The sequence below is a fragment of the Neomonachus schauinslandi genome, chromosome 4 (assembly GCF_002201575.2).
Source record: "Neomonachus schauinslandi chromosome 4, ASM220157v2, whole genome shotgun sequence".
In the NCBI taxonomy this organism is placed as follows: Eukaryota; Metazoa; Chordata; class Mammalia; order Carnivora; family Phocidae; genus Neomonachus; species Neomonachus schauinslandi.
This window is the reverse complement of record NC_058406.1, coordinates 139,921,795-139,942,417: the sequence shown is the minus strand read 5'-3', so window position 1 is coordinate 139,942,417 and position 20,623 is coordinate 139,921,795. Positions and strand designations below refer to the sequence as shown.

General features: G+C 36.1%; 1 protein-coding gene across 3 annotated transcripts in view; it reads right to left on the bottom strand.

Moving 5' to 3' along the window:
- WWP1 (WW domain containing E3 ubiquitin protein ligase 1) overlaps positions 1-20,623 on the bottom strand; it is a 115,346-nt gene that overhangs the window by 51,702 nt on the left and 43,021 nt on the right. For 2 of the 3 annotated variants that reach the window (XM_021688666.2, XM_021688665.2), the window contains 3 exons: positions 4,835-4,972; positions 4,674-4,740; positions 645-829 (listed from right to left, as the gene is read on the bottom strand). In XM_021688666.2, coding sequence (XP_021544341.1) covers positions 645-829; positions 4,674-4,740; positions 4,835-4,972 — 390 coding nt within the window. The remainder of the gene's footprint in view (positions 1-644; positions 830-4,673; positions 4,741-4,834; positions 4,973-20,623) is intronic. The other variant, XM_044914646.1, reaches the window with a different exon arrangement.

Below are 20,623 nucleotides of genomic sequence, written 5' to 3'. Positions count from 1 at the left end.
GTGAATTCGTTCCCAATGGGAAGGACCTATAAAGTACCTGACAAGCTGTGGAGTATAAATAAGAGATCCTGCAATGGGGGAGCCTCGGCAAGTCCTCCTCCCTTCATCAACATCTGAATATATCCAAACACTAAACCATGCAACTAACCAGTGGTCAATAGATACTTTCACCAATCTACTCAAACAGCTAAATATTTTAGGAAGAAAAGCTAACTTACCAAATTCCATAGTTTAAATGGAGGATGATGACAAGATTGAAACAGAGTGGTGATATAAGCCTTTCTGAAATGAGCATTCATCATTCTTATACTTTTCATGAATCAGGAGTGAACTTAATAAATAATTGGCCCTTTACCTAATTACTTCCAGAAATATTTGTAGCATAAAGCCTAAGAATCTATCATATAAGTACATGCTTAGTGAAATGTACTGTTACTTCTAAACTGAAAATATATTTGGAATACCCTCCTAAATAATCTAGAAAAATTCAAATTATTAGAAAATATTTCAGGTATTGTGATCTTTAGATTCCTATCACAGAACTAAAGACTAAGAAAGATTGTACAGTAAGAAGTGTAGCCATTGGTACATAAAGTTTAATTTAGTTTTCATTTAAACAATGAGTCATAAATCACCATGCTTACCAGTGTCACTGGCAGGCTCAGATGTGAGTGGTTTTGGAGCTGGTGTATTTTTGGGTCTGGCAGCAACCTGAGACGGAGATGAAGGTGTGTTGTCTCCATTAACTACATACGAAGAGCATGAGTTTTGAACTAGAGTGCTTGTGGGTGCATGATTATCTATTCCATTAGTACCTTCAACAGCCAACCTAAAAAAAAAAAAAAAAAAAAAAAGATGCTTTCTTTAATAAGTAAAATTAAGTAACTTTCCTTCAGAATTGTCATAAGAAAGATTTACCAAATTCTTAATATTCAAACAAAGTGATAGGTAGAAAGAGTAATGAACAAATGATACAGCATGCTTTTATGACACTAAAGTTTAAATTACTTTCAGTTCCAAGTATCCACACTGGCAGATAACTGTACACTCAGATACACAAATAGACTAAATCAAAATGAATTCAGTCCCTCAAAGTAATGATCAAGTCATACATTTTAAATATTTAAGAATAATCTTTATTTTAAAATGCTCTAAAAGTATTTTCAAAAAGCTTATGGAACTTTAAAAAATCAATTCTAACCTATTGTAATTTTATTGAATACTGGAAAATAAGCTGGAAAAGGTCTTCAAATATTGATTACAAATTACAATGTACTGGCACTAAAGTAATGAGTACATGATAATCAGAAAAGCTAAGTATTATATTGCAGAGTTAAAAGAATTTATAGTACATATATGAACTGCAAATAAATAAATAAATCTACAACTACAAAACCAAACATTTTTATTTTATTTATTTTTTTAAAGATTTTATTTATTTATTTGACAGAGAGAGACACAGCAAGAGAGGGAACACAAGCAGGGGGAGTGGGAGAGGGAGAAGCAGGCTTCCCGCTGAGCAGGGAGCCCAGTGCGGGGCTCGATCCCAGGACTCTGGGATCATGACCTGAGCCAAAGGCAGACGCTTAACGACTGAGCCACCCAGGCGCCCCTAAAACCAAACATTTTAAATCTTATTGGCAAAAAAAAAAAAAAAATCTTATTGGCAGTGGATAGGGAGTTGGGCAGTATCACGTAAGTTAACAGTTTTTCCAAATACACAAGCTACCCTATATGTGCTCTCCACAAAGCAGCCTTAATGTTTTTAAAAATATGTAAATCAGGGGTGCGTGGGTGGCTCAGTTGGTTAAGTGTCTGCCTTTAGCTCAGGTCATGGTCCCAGGGTCCTGGGATCGAGCCCCGCATTGGGCTCCCTGCTCTGTGATGAGCCTGCTTCTCCCTCTCCCTGTGCTTGCTCACTCTCTCTCCCTCTGTCAAATAAATAAAATCTTTTTTTTTTTTTCATTTATTTGACAGAGAGAGAAACAGCGAGGGAGGGAACACAAGCAGGGGGAGTGGGAGAGGGAGAAGCAGGCTTCCCGCTGAGCAGAGAGCCCAATGTGGGGCTCGATCCCAGGACCCTGGGATCATGACCTGAGCCAAAGGCAGACGCTTAACGACTGAGCCACCCACGCGCCCCAAATAAATAAAATCTTAAAAAAATAAATAAATAAAAATAAATAAATATAAAAATCAGATCATGTCCCTGAGCCCTGCCCATCTATCTCAAATCTATTTCTCTCCAAGTTCCTCCTTGCTCACCTTGCAGCAGATATACTACATATCAATTTTATTGAGTATGAAAACATGCTGTAAAGTCTTCAAATGTTTATTATAAATTATTATATACAGGCAGTAATATTATAATGATTACAGGATTATCAAAAAAAGGTTAAATACTATATTCTAGAGTTGGATGAATTTGTAGAGCGTAAATTAACTAAAAATAAACTCAAGGTCTTTGCACTTGCTATGTCCTCTACCTAGAATAATGCTCTCCTGTCAGAACTCTGCACGGATAGTACATTTTTGGCTTTTTAATTGTAGCTCAAATGGCACTTCTTCAGAGATGATTCCCCCGACATCTCTCTTTAAAACAGGCTCCCTTCCATTCCTGTCACCTTGTCCTATTTCAATGACTTCATATATCTTAGCACTATCTCCAATTAGTTAATTTATTTCTTCACTTGTTTACGATCTACCTTTATCCCACCAGAATGCAATTTCACAGGAACAGGGCCAGTATTCTTAGTGCTTGCACTAGTGTCTGGCACCAAACAGGCATGTAATAAGTATCTGATGAAAAATGAATAAATTCATGAATGCCACTTTCCCTTCCTTTGTCACCTGTATATTTGGAACGAGATGTCTTCAGGAAATTTGGACACGTGAAGTCTGAAGGAAGCTCCCAAGTGATTCTTCTGATCTGCATAGCCCTCCCCAGCCACTCAGCAAGAATCAGTGATCCAGAAGTCTAAGTAAAAGAACTCATTTGAAGTTCTTCTGATGCTGTAGATCTAATCTTTCATTCAAAATGTCTTACTAGGGTGCCTGGGTGGCTCAGTTGGTTAAGCAACCGCCTTCAGCTCAGGTCATGATCCTGGAGTCCCAGGATCGAGTCTGCATCAGGCTCCCTGCTCAGTGGGGAGTCTGCTTCTCCCTCTGACCATCCCGCCTCTCATGCTCTCTCTCTCTCACTCTCTCTCAAATAAATAAAATCTTTAAAAAAGAAAAAAGTCTTACTATATGCAGTAAACAACATTAGGTTTCAGATTGGTGGTAATTCAAGCTCCTTCACCCATCTAAAATTGTATTTCAAAAATTATAAAAACAGATGTGATTACAGATATATATACACACACACACACAAAATATTTTAATCTACTCAATTGTTGTACCATTTTAATTCTTAATTTTCTCATATGGACACTAAGTAAATATATTTATTTAAGCCAAATATATATTCAGAAGATATATTTATCTGTTCAAGTGCTCTATAAGAATCAGTTAATGTCAATTTAGGAATAATGATGTTAGTATTAATAGAAGCAACACTTTGTCATACTCCAGTATGTTTTTTTTTTTAAAGATTTTATTTATTTTACACAGAGAGAGAGAGCATAAGCAAGGGGAGAGGGAGAAGCAGACTCCCCACTGAGCAGGGAGCCTGATGTGGGACTCGATGCCAGGAAACTGGGATCATGACCTGAGCCCAAGGCAGACGCCTAACTGACTGAGCCACTCAGGCACCCTATTTATTTTTTTTAAAAGATTTTATTTATTTATTTGTCAGAGACAGAGAGAGCACAAGCATGGGGTATGGCAGGCAGAGGGAGAAGCGGGCTCCCTGCTGAGCAAGGAGCCCGATGCGGAACTTGATCCTAGGACCCTGGGATCATGACCTGAGCTGAAGGTAGACACTTAACTGACTGAGCCACCCAGGCGTCCCCAGAAAGCTTTTATTAACTGTCATCAAATGTGAATGCTAGGGAGTTTGAGATGGCAGGGTGATTTCCGGGGAAAGACTATAATCTGTGGAGCATGTATCTTATAGTGATCTACTACAGGAAGTTCCCCATTCAGATAGCAAAAAGATACCCATTTTCCCACCTTATCTGAGTCTACCTATTTACTGATAAAAATATGCCTAAATGCAGATTCTAAGAAGCCATTTCCAATAAAAAAGAATGAAGACTGACACATGCTACAACACAGATGAACCTTATGCTAAGTAAAAACAGCTAGTAATAGAGGGTGACATATTGTATGATTCTATTCCTAAGAAATGGCCAGAACAGTCAAAGCCACTGGGATGGAAAATAAATTAGTGGCTGCCAGGAGCTAGGAGGAGAGAGGAATGAGAAGAGACAGCTCATGAGGAGAGTCTCTTTTGAGGGTGATGAGAATTTCTGAAATTAGATAGTGGTGATGGTTATACCAAAATCTACTGAAATATTTATTTTAAAAGGGTAAACCTTTTGGTATGTGTATTATATCTCAATGAAGTTGTTATTTCTTTAAAAACTACTTTTATAAGAATTCAAACAAATGACAAGGTTAGACAGAAACTTTTAAATTCTATGGCAAACTCTAAACTAAGGTTAAAATGTAAAGCTTTATATATGGAAAATGTTACATTACCTTGCCACAAATACTAAAATAAAATATTCTACCTGGAGGTTGGTCTTGTTGAAGGGTCTCCATTTTCATGTAAGGCATCACCATTTTGCTGTATTTCTACTGAACAACAAGAAAGAAAGCAAGCAGGTTTTTATACACTTCTTCCTGGGTTTTTTTCCCTTTCAAATTTTAAAAACACATAAAGTTATCTTACTGGTTGGAGATGAGCTGCAGTCTGTTAGATTTTCTTGCTCAATCACCAGCCCATCGAGCACAACTGTTAATTCACCAGTTTGCACTATGCCATTCTTGTTTTCCAAAGAAAGTTTTAATTGTTCTTTCACTCTTTCCACTAGGAAAAAAAAAACAAAACTTAAGTTAAAAGCTTTTGCCACATACAAAATTATGTGTTAGAAATCAAAACTACACATCAAGAATTACTCTAGTTCAGTATTTCATGGCTACATGTGGAAAGAATTATTTGCACTTTTATCAGTAGACCCTTTTATACATCAGGCTCACTCCCTTTCACACCAAGTTGAAAAACTCCTTGCCCCTCACCCATGCTTTCATTGTCATCTTTAATTGCTCCTCTGCACTGTATAAAGCACAGAGAACATATAAATACACGCAGATAATAAACACAACAATTACCTAAACTTGCTCCTCAGCCCATAAGACTTGTGGTTAAGGCAAAATTTCTGCATGGGAGTCAGGTGGTCTGGTTACTGATTCCAGCTCTGGAGCTAACTGTTGTACTTTGAGTAAGTAGTCCAACTATATAAAGCCTCAGTTCCAGTCTTATAAAATGGAGATAATAAAGGCATCAAACTAAAAAGGGCTGTCAAAAGGCCCAAATGCAAAACCACACAGAAAGTTCTTAGCACCACGCTTGACACACATTAAGCACTCAATAAATGGTAAGTACTACGATAAGAGTTTATTATTTCTTTTTCATAGAAGACCAAATATTTCCTTCCTGTTATTAGGATATGTAGTTCTTACCTAAACTCAAGGTCATTTTGCTTTGACTTCCATCCCACAGAAATATAATAAGTTTTTAGTGATCCCTTTACTATCCAAAATGAAGCCAATTACTTCAGTCTGATATTCACTGGTTCTCTCTGCAGCTTTCAGAACCACGGAACATAGTTCTTCTTAGATTATGTCCTTAACTTTGGTCTTTCCTATATTTAACAAATTTGGGTGCCCCCCCCCCATTTATCAACGTCCAGCATAAGCATACTAATTATCCAAATAAAGAAAAGACAAGGGGTGCCTGGTGGCTCAGTTGTTAAATGCCTGCCTTTGGCTCAGGTCATGATCCCAGGGTCCTGGGTTTGAGCCCCACATCGGGCTTCCTGCTCTGCAGGAAGCCTGCTTCTCCCTCTCCCACTACCCCTGCTTGGTGTTCCCTCTCTCTCTGTGTCTCTGTCAAATAAATAAATAAAATCTTAAAAAAAAAAAAAAAAAAGAAAAGAAAAGACAAAAAAAAAATCTGGAACCACTATAATCACTGGACAGAAATTCTTTGCAAAAAATTTAAGAACCATATAATAAAAGAAGACCTTTTAGATTACCCACCCCAAACTTAATACCATCATAAACCTCATTTCCACTTCACATCACAAAAATACTAATAAAAACAATTAGAGACTAGGCAAAATACAAAAGTATGAAAAAAAAAACCCTACAAAAGCATAAATTTCAGCTTTACCTAGATTCTAATAATCTATATCTGAAGAAAACTACACTGACTACCATTCTATTTCATTTTTGTCATCACTCTCTATTTAAAGTATCTGGAATATGGAGATTTAGTTCTTGTTCCTAAAATATTTAGCTTGAGTAGATTCTTAAAGAATAACCTTTCCAAAATCCATTTAATGTAGGTTTATTGGTAATTTCTCTCATTTTTTTAATCTGTATATGTCTGCATTCTCATCTTCAAAAGATTTGTTGAGCACACTATTTTATATTGATGATAATCTCTCAACTCTTTGAGGATATTTTTCCCACTATCTTCTTCTGTTACTCCTAATTCTGCAATTCTAATTTATAAATCCATTCACATGATCTTTTTCTCTATAGCTGTTTTTTTGGTCTTTGGTGTCATGCATTTCACTTGATGAAAGCATGACTTTCTCTTTATCATCTTGCTTGGGATATAATGGACCTAAGAATTTATTTTTCATCAGTATTCAAACACAGACATTAACTCTTAAAATATCTCTTCTACTCCATACTCTATTGCAGGGGTTAGCAAACTGTGGTTGCAGGCCAAATCTGGCCTCTTACCTGTTTTTGTGAATAGTTTTATTTGAACACAGTCATGTTCATTCATTTACATATCTTCTATGGCTGCTTTCCCACTACGATGGAAGAGTTGAATACGAATGATGAGACTATATAACCTGCAAAGCTTATTTACTATCTTGGCCATTTACAGGAAACATTTGCCAATCCCTGCTTACAATGGCTTCTTCTTATAATTTATAATCTTTGATGATGAGTTCATTCTCTGATATTAGACTAAGAGTAATCTTTGGGGTTTAGTACAGTCAGAGTGTGTTTCTAATTCTGTCAGTGGTTTGAGGGCACCCCCAAGAGTCTAGACTACAGGAGTCCTAGCTCAGCCCCCCATCTGGTTAGCCAAAAGCTCAGTATCATGAAAACTGCTATCAGCATCATCCACTATTCTAATTCCAGTTTGTAAGATTTTCCTTGCCTTTATTTTTTATTTTTTTGGAAGAAGGGGGCAATGAAAACCACTTTGCCTCTTTGTGAAAATTGTTACTGTCACAAAAATGTGTTCTATCAGGGACATACTGCTCTGCAGCAGGAGGTTGTTTACAGCATCTAGTCTTTCACAATTCTGAACATGGAAAATTGGGATATAACCTTTCTGAGTCATAAAATTGGGAGGACTATCACATAAATACTTCCCATCTACGTGTGCATGTATGTACACTGGAAGGGGGAATGACAGTATTATTCTAACAGTATAAACAAACCAACTCAGACATATTCATCTATTCAGTATATAAATGCCTAATGTGTACCAGACACTATACTGAGAAAGCAGAATAAACACTGACCAGCCTAAAGTAAGCCTCCCTACCATTACCCCACTTATTTAACAGACTTATCCCCAGAATTTTTTGGGAGGTGGAGGGGACCTGACCTCCCCAACTAAACTGAAGTCTCCAAAAGAGCAGAAATAGTGTCTATCTAATTTAGTGATGTCTCCTCAGTACCTGACAGAAGGTAGGTGCTTAATAAATGTTTAAAATAAGTTATTAAGATAGGACTGTCCGCAGGAAACTTATAATTTTACAACTTTTATCTGATTTTTCTTTCCTCTTAGACATTCTTTCTTAGTTTTAATAGGGCAACAGAACAATCTGAGCCTCTTTGAAGCTAGGTATGTGACTAGATGATTTATCCTTCTATCACCAATTTGTCAAAAAACATACACTCTTTCTTTCCCCACAGAAAATAAAATATCTTCAACAATCTTGTTTTTAAGGTGTTTCACATATTTAGATTTAACTCAGTCATATTCTGAAGCCATTTTAAAAAACTGCTTGTACACTATATTATCTACTGCTAAGTAACAAATTATCCTAAAGTTTAGTCACTAAAAATAACAATAATCATTTATTACTGCTCAGTTTCTGTGGGCTAGAAATTTGAGAGGGGCTAGAAAATCCTCTTAAATAGTGGCTCATGTACACAGCTAACAAGCTGGTGCTGAGAGCTGAGAAGAGGCCTCAGCTCCTCTCCATTTAGGTGTTTCTACAGGGCTTCCTGAGTCCTCACAATGGTAACTTCTGAGCATATAATCCAAGAGACCAAGGCAAATGCTGAAATGTCTTTTATGACCAAGTCTTGGAGGTCCCATACCATTACTTCTCTATCGTATTCCGTCACAGACCATCTCTGAGTCAATGTGGGGCGGACCACACAAGGTGCAAACACCAGAAGGTAGGAATGCTTGGGGCAGTTTTTGAGGCTGGCCAACATACAGATATGTATGATTATAACAGAACTTTAGAAACAAAACAAACTTGTATTGGGTTACAAGTTATAACAGTCCCAAGAATAACCAGGTGTTCGAAATCCCAGGTCTTTCCATTATATCACACTACGAGTCAACGTGCAATAACCCACAAAGTGTCCATCTCCTAGCATGTAACAAAATTAGTAAGAATTTAAAAAAGAAATTAAAAATAAAGTAATAAATGTGTAAGAACAAAGTAGATAAATGAAATATAGGGACTGAAAAACATTCTCTGAGCATAAAAAAATGGAAGCTGGATAAACTTTAATGACAGAATAATCTTAAACTTCTATCAACCAAAACTAATAAAAAAGTAGCAAATGAGGGCGCCTGGGTGGCTCAGTCGGTTGAGCGACTGCCTTTGGCTCAGGTCATGATCCCAGGGTCCTGGGATCGAGTCCCACATCAGGCTCCCTGCTCTGCCGGGAGCCTGCTTCTCCCTCTCCCACTCCCCCTGCTTGTGTTCCCTCTCTTGCTGTGTCTCTCTCTGTCAAATAAATAAATAAAATCTTAAAAAAAAAAAAAAAGTAGCAAATGAGTAACTGGGAGAAAAAAGAGCTCTTATAAATCAATGAGAAAACAAGGAACAACCAATAAAAAAATGTACAAAGAATATAAGACAGTCACAAATGATGAAATATGAATGATCAATAAATGTGGCTTTTTTAATTATTAAAGAAATGCTTTGATAAAAACAATCTTCATTTTTAAAATCTATTAGTATGGCAAATATTTACAAATGGGCGCTCTCATATGCTTCCTTGTGTGTACAAATTAGAGTCATGTTTCAGGAAGGCAATGAGACAGCTATGCACAGCCGGAGGCTTCAAACTGCTCATTCCCTCTGACCTAGTAATTTCAATCCTGAAAATCTTTCTAAAGAATAGAAATGCATTTATATCACTGGGTATGAGAATACTATTTGTTCAAAAGCTTGGTTTTAACATATTTTAGTCTGTGCTGATACTAAGTGAATTTAAAAAAAGAACTTAAGACTTAGCAAACTAAACAAATTAGTATTAGCTAAGTAAGACTAAAGCAAGTTTTTAAATAAAATTAAATTTGACTTATGCTCTGTCCTCTGTCATAAATGACACATTTCTCAGCTGTGTTTCCCTACCATTTGATGTAAAGGGATAATTTTCAAATTATCTGATTACTGTAAATCACTTGGGACATAATTCAATTTAAAGTGAACTTAATGGATTTCAAAATGCTTTCCTCAACAAAAGCTAAGTTCTTGGTTCTACTAACACCATAAAAAAAAACAGTGTAATCCCCAGTGCTTGAGTGGCAGCCATCTGACTCTTCCCTCAGGTGTTTAAAATAGCTCTGTTAGTCTCAAAATTGAAATACAAAATGAAGTTCTATATACACTCTGATGTGGGTATTAGCTATACACTCTTTCACTTTTCATGAATGGTGATAAAGATTCTCTCCTTAAACTCCAGTCAGGCTCCTCTGAGCCATCTTCTTGACTAGGCCTCAACCTTGGCCTATAAAAACTGCAAATGCTCAGCAGTGGATCTCATCCACTACCTGCCCCCGCAACATTAAAAAACCCGAACACACACTAACAGAGTTCTAACAACTCAAGGATGATCGTAGCCGCACTTAAAGTGTCTGCCTGACAAAATTCAGGGCTGCTAAAAAAAATTTAATGTTTGTTCCATCTACACCTGTGAGAGGACCCTGACTACTACCCTATCTTAGAGCATTTTCTAAAAAGGGCTTACAATGGTAAATATCCTTCCTCTCTCATTTTGAGATGTACAGTTGACCCTTCAATGCAGGGTTCAGGGGCACTGACTCCCAGTGCAGTTGAAAATCCTCCCTGTAACTTTTGACTCCCCTCAAATTTAATTATTAATAGTCTACAGATAATCAGAAGCCTTACTAATAACAGAAACAGTGAGTGAACACATATTTAAAATGCTATATGTAGGGACGCCTGGGTGGCTCAGTTGGTTAAGCGGCTGCCTTCGGCCCGGGTCATGATCCCAAGGTCCTGGGATCGAGTCCCACATCGGGCTCCTTGCTCAGCAGGGAGCCTGCTTCTCCCTCTGTTTGTGCTCTCTCTGTCAAATAAATACAATCTTAAAATAAATAAATAAAAAAAAATGCTATATGTATTATATACTATATTCTTACAATAAATTAAGCTAGAGAAAAGAAAAATGTAACTAAGAAAACCATAAAGAAGGGCGCCTGGGTGGCTCAGTTGTTAAGTGTCTGCCTTCAGCTTGGGTCATGATCCCAGGGTTCTGGGATCGAGACCCACACTGGGCTCCCTGCTCAGCGGGAAGCCTGCTCTCCCTCTCCCACTCCCCCTGCTTGGGTTCCCTCTCTCACTATATCTCTTTGTTAAATAAACAAATAAAATCTTAAAAAGAAAAGAAAACCATAAAGAAGAGAAAATGTAGGGCGCCTGGGTGGCTCAGTTGGTTGAGCGACTGCCTTCGGCTCAGGTCATGATCCTGGAGTCCCGGGATCGAGTCCCGCATCGGGCTCCCTGCTCAGCGGGGAGTCTGCTTCTCCCTCTGACCCTCCTCCCTCTCATGCTCTCTGTCTCTCATTCTCTCTCTCGCAAATAAATAAAATCTTAAAAAAAAAAAGAAGAGAAAATGTATTTATGGTATTGTAGTGTAAAAAATTCAAAAAAATATAAGGGGACCCACACCGTCCAAACCTGTGTTGTTCAAGGGTCAACTGTATATGTTATCTCCTATAACTTGGGAGTGTCTTTGTCAAGAACCTGAAAACCACTCCTCAGAAATGTAATCATCTAGAAGGATAGGGCCTAGGACTCACAGTCCACTTGGGAGAACAGAATTCTAACTAGCAGAAAAAACTGGCCTAATCACATTTATATACCAATAAAACCTTTGTCATTTTTCACTTCCCTGACTCTACTTAGCTTCCACCCATACCCACCCACCTCTCTACTTCCTCATTCTCCCTTTGAAATGCCCAGTTACCTCTATACAAATACAAGTTGAGTTCAGATCAAGCTGGACCCTCTTCCTTATTGCAAGAGTATATTACTGATTAGAATCTGTCCTTACCATTTTAACTACTATCAGGTTTTATTTTTAATAATAGAGGGATTTTTCCTTTGCAGTTAAGAAATAGTGGGATTGATGGGGCGCCTGGGTGGCTCAGTTGGTTAAGCGACTGCCTTCGGCTCAGGTCATGATCCTGGAGTCCCTGGATCGAGTCCCGCATCGGGCTCCCTGCTCCGCGGGGAGCCTGCTTCTCCCTCTGCCTCTGTCTCTCTCTCTCTCTCTCTGTCTCTCATGAATGAATAAATAAAATCTTTAAAAAAAAAAAAGAAATAGTGGGATTGAGAGATCTCAGACATCAGTATCCAAGGCTGAGGACATACCATTTATCTCTGCAGAGCCAATTAGATAACTTCCATAATTTAGAATGGCATTCAAGTGATCTGAAAACATAACTAAAGGTTGGAGTGCAAATGAGGGCTTAAGCCTACATAACTTCTGAGACAATATATCTATCAGAGGATTGCATGAGCAAAAGCTATGGTCATTATCCAACTAGGTTATGACAAGAAAAAAAAAATGAAGGTTAAGGACTAGAAGGCTTGCTGGGATTTAAATGTGAAGAAATTAAAGAATTTCCCTAGTAAGCTGCTGTTGGATATTTTGGGGGAAAATATAAGATGATTTTAGGTTGGTTTAGTTGTGGGTTTTATTTACGGCTGTAACAACTCATATTATACCACGAAGGCCAAAGAAGTAAGTATCTTCGAAATTGGGAGATATACGTATTCAAATGAATTAAGCCTCCACTCTTACCTCAAATATATCAGCAGAAGGGACAGAAAAACATGAATTTATGAGAAGAAAATGTCAGGGCCTTAAGTACAGGAAGAAATTAGTCTCATAAATTTGAAGAGGGACAATGTCCAAGTGCCAAGCCAACAGGCTAAACCAAAGACACCCAAGAGTTTTATCAATTATGAGTGTATTTTTAAATTCTACAAGGCTATCTAGAACTACATTAACTTTCTATTATTCTAATGAAAATTAAAAGCTAAGGATCAGAAAACCAGTGTTCTAGTCAAAACTTCTGTTCTTGAGCAAACCACCTACATTAAAAGTTACTTAATAAATAAAATGAGTCATTGGGATTAATGCCCATAGGGTTCTTTTACCTTGAAAGCACTATGATTCACAAGCTTTAACTTTAAAAATTAATTTACTTAACTTCTGTTATAGACTGAGTTATGCTCTGCCCCCACAAATTCGTATGTTTAAGTCCTAACCCCTGGTATCTCAGAAGCTGACTCTATTTGGAAATAGCATCTTTAAAAAGGTAATTAGGGCGCCTGGGTGGCTCAGTTGGTTAAGCGACTGCCTTCGGCTCAGGTCATGATCCTGGAGTCCTGGGATCGAGTCCCACATCGGGCTCCCTGCTCAGTGGGGAGTCTGCTTCTCCCTCTGACCCTCCCCCCCCATGCTCTCTCTCTCTATCTCATTCTCTCTCTCAAATAAATAAATAAAATCTTTAAAAAAAAAAAAAAGGAAGACTAAAGCTGAACTTCCTTTAAAAAAAAAAAAAGGTAATTAAATTAAAATGAGGTGCCTCTCATCCAATAATGACTGGTGTCCTTTAAGAGGAGGAAATTCTGATACAGGCACATGCACAGAGGGAGGACAATGTGAAGATAAAAGAAGATGGCCATCTGTAAGCCAAAAAGAGAGACGTCCTCAGAAGAAACCAACCCTGTTGACACCTCGATTTCAGCCTTCTAGCTGCCAGAATTGTGAGAAAGTACGCTTCTGTTATTTAAGACACCCAGTCTTTGGTATTTGGGTATGGCAGCCCTGGCAAACTAATATACCTTTCAATTATTAAAAAAAAAATAATAAATGATGGACTGCCTAGGGTGTATAGGATACTACTACTAGCATTTCTGAAGCTGTCAACTTCAGAAATATATGAATGTTTACAAAATTTTATTTTTCCTCTGAGCATATTCTGCTCAATTAAATTATAAGAGATAACTTCAAGTTTATACAATTTATACAAGTTTCCTTTCAAGGAATACTGACATTCTGACCTTCCTACAAAATTATTTTGGCAGATAAATATCACAATATTTGTAGGAAGGATAATTATAATCCTTATATGAAGGTTCAATACAGTCTAATATAACAAAATTGGAAACAATCTAGATAGCAATGACAGAAGCATGATTAAATAAATTACAGTATATGATAAAATATGAAATTACTAAACTAGCTTGAAAAGAATACCACTGAATGATACAGGGAAATGCACATAATATTAAGAGAGCTAAGCTGAATATAAAACTGAATAAAGTCCCAATTGTTAAATACACACAAACAAAATTCACCAAACTGTTAGTAGTAATTATCTCTGGGTTGTGAGTTATGAGAAATAATTATGTGTACGAAAAAAGAGGTGCCACGCACAGCCAAACATAAGACCACTCCTTCAAGTTCAGGAGAGGCAGCTGTATTGCCTAATTCACAGAAAAAAACAAAGTCAGCAAAATGAGGAGACAAAGGAATATGCTCTAAAAAAGAATGAGAATAAACATCAGAAAAAAACTAAATGAAATGGAAACAACCGATCTACCCAATAACGAGTTCAAAATAATGGTCATAAAGATGTTCACTGGAGGGCGCCTGGGTGGCTCAGTTGGTTAAGTGACTGCCTTCAGCTCAGGTCATGATCCTGGAGTCCCGGGATCGAATCCCGCATCGGGCTCCCTGCTTGGCAGGGAGTCTGCTTCTCCCTCTGACCCTACCCCCTCTTGTGCTCTCTCCAAAAAAAAAAAAAATGTTCACTGGATTGGGGAGAAAAGTGGATGAACTTACTGAAAACTTCAACAAAGACATAGAAAATAATCTGGGTTGAAGAATACAAAAAACAAAAACACTACACTAGGGAGAATAAACAGATTAGATAATGCAGAAGAATGAATCAGTGATATGGAAGGAAGGGTAATAGCACCCACGCTAAAAAGCAAAAAGAAAAGAATTGTTTGAAAATGAGGATAAGTTATGGGATCTCTTGGACAACATCAAGCAAACAAACATTTACATTACAGGTCCCAGGAGAAGGGGAGAAAGGGACAGAAAACTCATTTGAGAAATAATAGCTGAAAACTTCCCTAACCTGGGGAAGGAAATAGACATCAATGTTCAGGAAGCACAGAGAGTTCCAAAGAAGATGACCCAAGAGGGTCTGCACCACAACATAATAATTAACATATCAAAGATAAACAAAAAAATTTAAAAGCAGAAAGAGAGAAGCAACTAGTAATGTATGCAAGAAAACCACAAGGTTATCAGATGATTTTTCAGAAGAAATTTTGCAGACCAGAAGAGAGTGGCATGATATATTCAAAGTGCTGAAAGAAAAAAAACCCTACAAACAAGAATACTGTACCTGGCAAGGTTATTAATCAGAATAGAAGGGTTTCCCAGATAAAAGTTAAAGAGTTTATCACCACTGAACTGGCCTAATAAGAAATGTTAAAGGGACTTCTTTAAATGGAAAAGACAAGACCATAATTACAAGTAAGAAAATTATGACAATATATACATAAAACATGGAGGCGAGGATTTAAAAAGTTCTTTTAGAATGTGTTTGAACATAAGTGACCATCAATTTAATATACAGACTGCTATATACTTAAGATCTTATATATGAACTTCACAGTAACCACAAACCCAAAAACTAATAGCTACACAAAAAATTGAGAGGAAGAAAGCCAAGCATAACCTAAAGAAAGTCATCAATCACAAAGAAAGAGAGCTAGAGAAGAAAGGAACAGAGAAAAACTATAAAAACAATCAGAAAACAATTAACAAAATGGCAATAAGAACATACCTATCAATAATTGCTTTAAATGTAAATGGCCTAAGTATTCCAATCAAAAGAAATAGGGTGACAGAATGGATTAAAAACAACTCATCTATATGCTGCTGAAGAGACTTACTTCAGACCTAAAGACATGTGCAGACAAAGTGAAAGGATGAAAAAAAATATTCCATGCAAATGGAAGTGAAAGAAAAAGCCAAGGTAGCAGTGCTTATTATCAGACAAAACAGACTTTAAAACAAAGTGTGTGAAAGAGGCAAAGAAGGACATTACATAATGATAAAGGGAACAATCCAACAAAAGTATATAACTACTATAAATACCTATGCACCCAAAACTGGACAGCCAAATACATAAAGCAAATATTAACAAACATAAGGGAAAAACGGATAGTAATACAGTTATAGTAGGGAACTTTAATACCCCATTTACATCAATGGGTCGATCATCCAGGCAGAAAACCAGTAAGAAAACAGTATTCGAAGGACACATTAGTCCATCAATTCTAAAGGACTGAACAGATATATACAGAAAATTCTATCCAAAAGTAACATAATATACATTCTTTTCAAGTGTATATGGAACATTCTCCAGGATAGATCATGTTAGGCCACAAAACAAGCCTCAATAAATTTAATAAGACCAAAGCCATATCATGCACCTTTTTAACAATTGTACAAAACTAGAAATCAATTACAAAAACAAACAAACAAGAAAACAAACCTGAAACAAAACAAAAAAACCGTGGAGGCTAAGCAACATGCTACTATACAACCACCCAATGGCTCAATGAAGAAATCAAAGAGGAAATCAAATAATACAGGGAGACAAATGAAAATGAAAACAGAACAGTCAGTCCCAAGTTCTGGGATACAACAAAAGCAGTTCTAGAAGGGAAATTTATAGCAATACAGGCCCCTCAAGAAGCAAGAAAAATCTCAAATAAACCATCTATCTTTACACTTAAAGGAGCTAGAAAAAGAGTAACAAACAGACTACAAAGTTAGTAGAAGAAAGAAAATAATAAAATTAGAGCAGAAATACATTAAAATAGAGACTAAAAGAACAAAACAAAAACAAAAAAGATCAATAAAACCAAGTGCTGGTTCTTTGAAAAGATAAAACAAAATTGCCAGCCTCATCGGGGGAAAAAAAGAGTAAAATCACAAATGGAAGAGAAGTAACAAACACCACCACAAAAATACATAGGATTATAAGGGACTACTAAAAAAATTGTATGTCAACAAATTAGACAACCTAGAAGAAATGGTTAAATTCCTAGAAACACAATCTTCCAAAACTGAATCAGGAAGAAACAGGAAATCAGAACAAAGCAATTACTAGTAGCGAAACTGAATAGGTAATCAAAAAACTCCCAAAAACCAAAGTCAAGAACCAGATGGATTAATAGGTGAACTCTACCAAACATTTAAAGAAGAGTTAATACCTATTCTCCTCAAACTACTCCAAAAAACAGAAGAGGAGGGAAAACTTCCAAATTCATTCCACAAGGCTAGAATTACCCTCATACCAAAACCAAAGACACTATGAAAAAAGAAAATAACAGGCCAATATCCCTGATGAACACAGATGCAAAAATCCTCAACAAAATATTAGCAAACTGCATTCAAAAAAACATTAAAAGGATCATTCACCACTATCAAGTGGGATTTATTCCAGGTATGTAGGGATGGTTCAATATTCACAAATCAATCAATGTGATACACCACATTAACAAAATGAAACATAAAAATCATATGATCATCTCAATAGATGTAGAAAAAGCATATGACAAAATTCAACATACATTAATAAAAACTAAACAAAGTGGGTTTAGAGGGAACATACCTCAATATAATAAACGCCATATATGAAAAATCCACCTGACATCATACTCAATGGTGAAAAACTGAGAGCTTTTCCAGTAAGATCAGGAACAAGACAAGGATGTCCACTCTTGACACTTCTATTCAATATAGTATTTAAAATCCTTGCTACAGCAATCAGACAAGGAAAAAAAGGAAAAGAAAGAAAAGGTATCCAAAATGGTAAGAAGCTAAATTGTCACTATGTGCAGATGACATGATACTACACACAGAAAACCCTAAAGACTCCACCAAAAAACTATCAGAACTAGTAAATGAATGCAGTAAAGTTGTAGGATATGAAACTATTATACAGAAATCCGTTGCACTTCTATGCACTAATAATGAAGTAGCAGAGACATTAGGAAAACAATTCCATTTACAATTGCACCAAAATAATAAAATATCTAGGAATAAACTTAACCAAGGAGGTAAAAAGACTGATACTGTGAAAACTATAAAACACTGATGAAAGAATTGAAGATGACACAAATGGAAAGATATACCATGCTCATGGATTGGAAGAATTAATATTGTTAAAATATCCATACTACCCAAAGCAATCTACAGATTTAATACAATCTCTATCAAAATATCAATAGTATTTTCACAGAACTAAAACAAATATCCCTAAAATTTGTATGGAACCACAAAAGACCCCAAACAGCCAAAGAAATCTTGAAAAAGAAGAACAAAGCAGAGGTACCATAATCACAGACTTCAAGATATACTACAAATCTATAATCAAAACAGTATGGTTCTGGCACAAAAACAGACACAGAGATCAATGGAACAGAACAGAGAGCCCAGAAATAAACCCATTCTTATATGGTCAATTAATTAAATCTATGACCAAGGAGGCAAGAATGTACAGGGGAAAAGACAGTCTCTTCAATAAATGGTGCTGGAAAAACTGGACTACTATATGCATAAGAATGAAACTGAACTACTTTCTTACACCACACACAAAAATAAACTCAAAATGAATTAAAGACCTAAATGTGAGACCTGAGACCATAAAACTCCCAGAAGAAAACATAGGCAATAATTGCTTTGACGCTGGCCTTAGCAATATTTTTCTAGGCAAAGGAAACAAAAGCAAAAGTAAACTATTGGGATTACCACCAAAATAAAAAGCTTTTGCATAGCAAAGAAACAGTCAACAAAACAATCTACCAAATGGGAGAAGATATTTGCAAATGATATATCCAATGAGGGATTGATATCCAATACACATTAACTTATACAACTCAACACCTAAAAAACCCAAATAATCTGATTTAAAATGGGCAGAGGACCTAAATAGGCATTTTTCCAAAGAAAATGTACAGAGAGCCAATAGACATATGTAAAGATGCTCAATATCACTAGTCATCAGGGAACTACAAAGCGAAACCGCAATGAGCTATCACCTCAGCCCTGTCAAATGGCTTCAAAAACAACAAGAAATAACAAGTGTTGCAAGGATGTGGAGAAAGAGGAACCCTTGTGTACTGCTGTGGGAATATAAACTGATGCAGCCGCTGTGGAAAACAGTATGGAGGTTCCTCAAAAAATTAAAAATAGAATTACCATATGATCCAATAATTCTACTACTGGGCATTTAGCCAAAGAAAACAAAAACATTAACTCAAAAAGATACATGCACCCTTATGTTTACTGAAGTATTATTTGCAACAGCCAAGATACGGAAACAACCCGTGTCCATCAACAAATGAATGGATAAAGAAAATGTATATAAACAACAGAATATTACTCAGCTATAAAAAAGAATGAGATCTTGCCATCTGCGACAACATGGATAGACCTACAGGTTAGTATGCTAAGTGAAACAAGTCAAAGAAAGAAACATCATATGATTTCACTTACGCAAAACAAATAAAAAAAGGAGAAACAGACCCACAAATACAGAGAACAAACTGATGGTTGCCAGAGGGGAAGGGATGGGGATGGGCAAAAATGAGTGAAGGAGAGTGGGAGGCACAGGCTCCCAGTTATGGAATGAATAAGGCAAGGCAAAAAGGTACGGCACGGGGAATAATAGCCAGTGGTATTATAATAGCATTGCATGGTGATTGATGGTAACACACTTGTGGTGAGTACAGCATGGTGTATAGACTTGTTAAATCACTATATGTACACCTAAAATTAATGTAATATTTTGTGTCAACTATACTTTTATAAAAAAAGGGGTCTCATGCAAATGCTTAATCCAGTGCAGAAACAGCATATAAACTGGCTAAACCAAACATTTAATTCTGAAATAACAGAAGTTAACTGAGGTATTATGTATTTACACCAATAATGCTATATAGCCAAGAAAAAGTAGAAATACAGCCACCATCAGACCAGGAGAGGTATTATATGCTTATAAGACCTCATATCTATAACCAAGATGAATTACATGAACAAAGCCATGGCATAGCAGAGAATTAAACTTTCACTGCTTCAAAAGAATGTATTTTTAAAAAATCTGTGTACATAAAAATTAGTATGGCTTTCACATTTTCTTGACCCATAACTCCATATGTACAAAAAAACTACATCAAAAACAGATTTTTAAGTTGTAAGTGGACTTTTGTTAAAAACAGAAAAAAAATTTTTAAAAATCAACTTACTATTTAAAACATTAGCATTTTAACCTTAACTCAGCATATCTTTTAGGAATGAGAAAATTTCTAAGGAAATAAGATAAACACAGGCACTGGCTTGAGTGAAACTGCCTAAATGTCAAATAATATGAGATTAGTTGAATCATAAGCTAGAACTCTGGCTTTTAATCTCTGGATCACATAATATTTTGAAAATTTGCTAAAAACAATGAACTCTCACCCCAGAATTATAAAAATAGGTATACCCCCGATTTTTGCATACAATGACAGGAGATTTACAAATAACTGAAGCTTAAACCATCTTACCCAGGCTAGAAAAATGTAATATCATGGAAACATCTTCATATTAATTGTTAAATGAAAAAAAGCAAGGGATAAACCAGTAGATACAAAGAAAAAAATATGTTTATATCTATGAACAGGAAAGAGACAAGAGACCAAGTTATTAGGAGTTGTTATCCTGGGATAGCAGAATTACAAATTATTTTCCTCTGTAATTTTGTATATTCTCTATATTTTCTTAATGAACTAGTTATATAATTAGAAAATTTAAGAGTTAGAATTTATTTTATACAAATTATCAA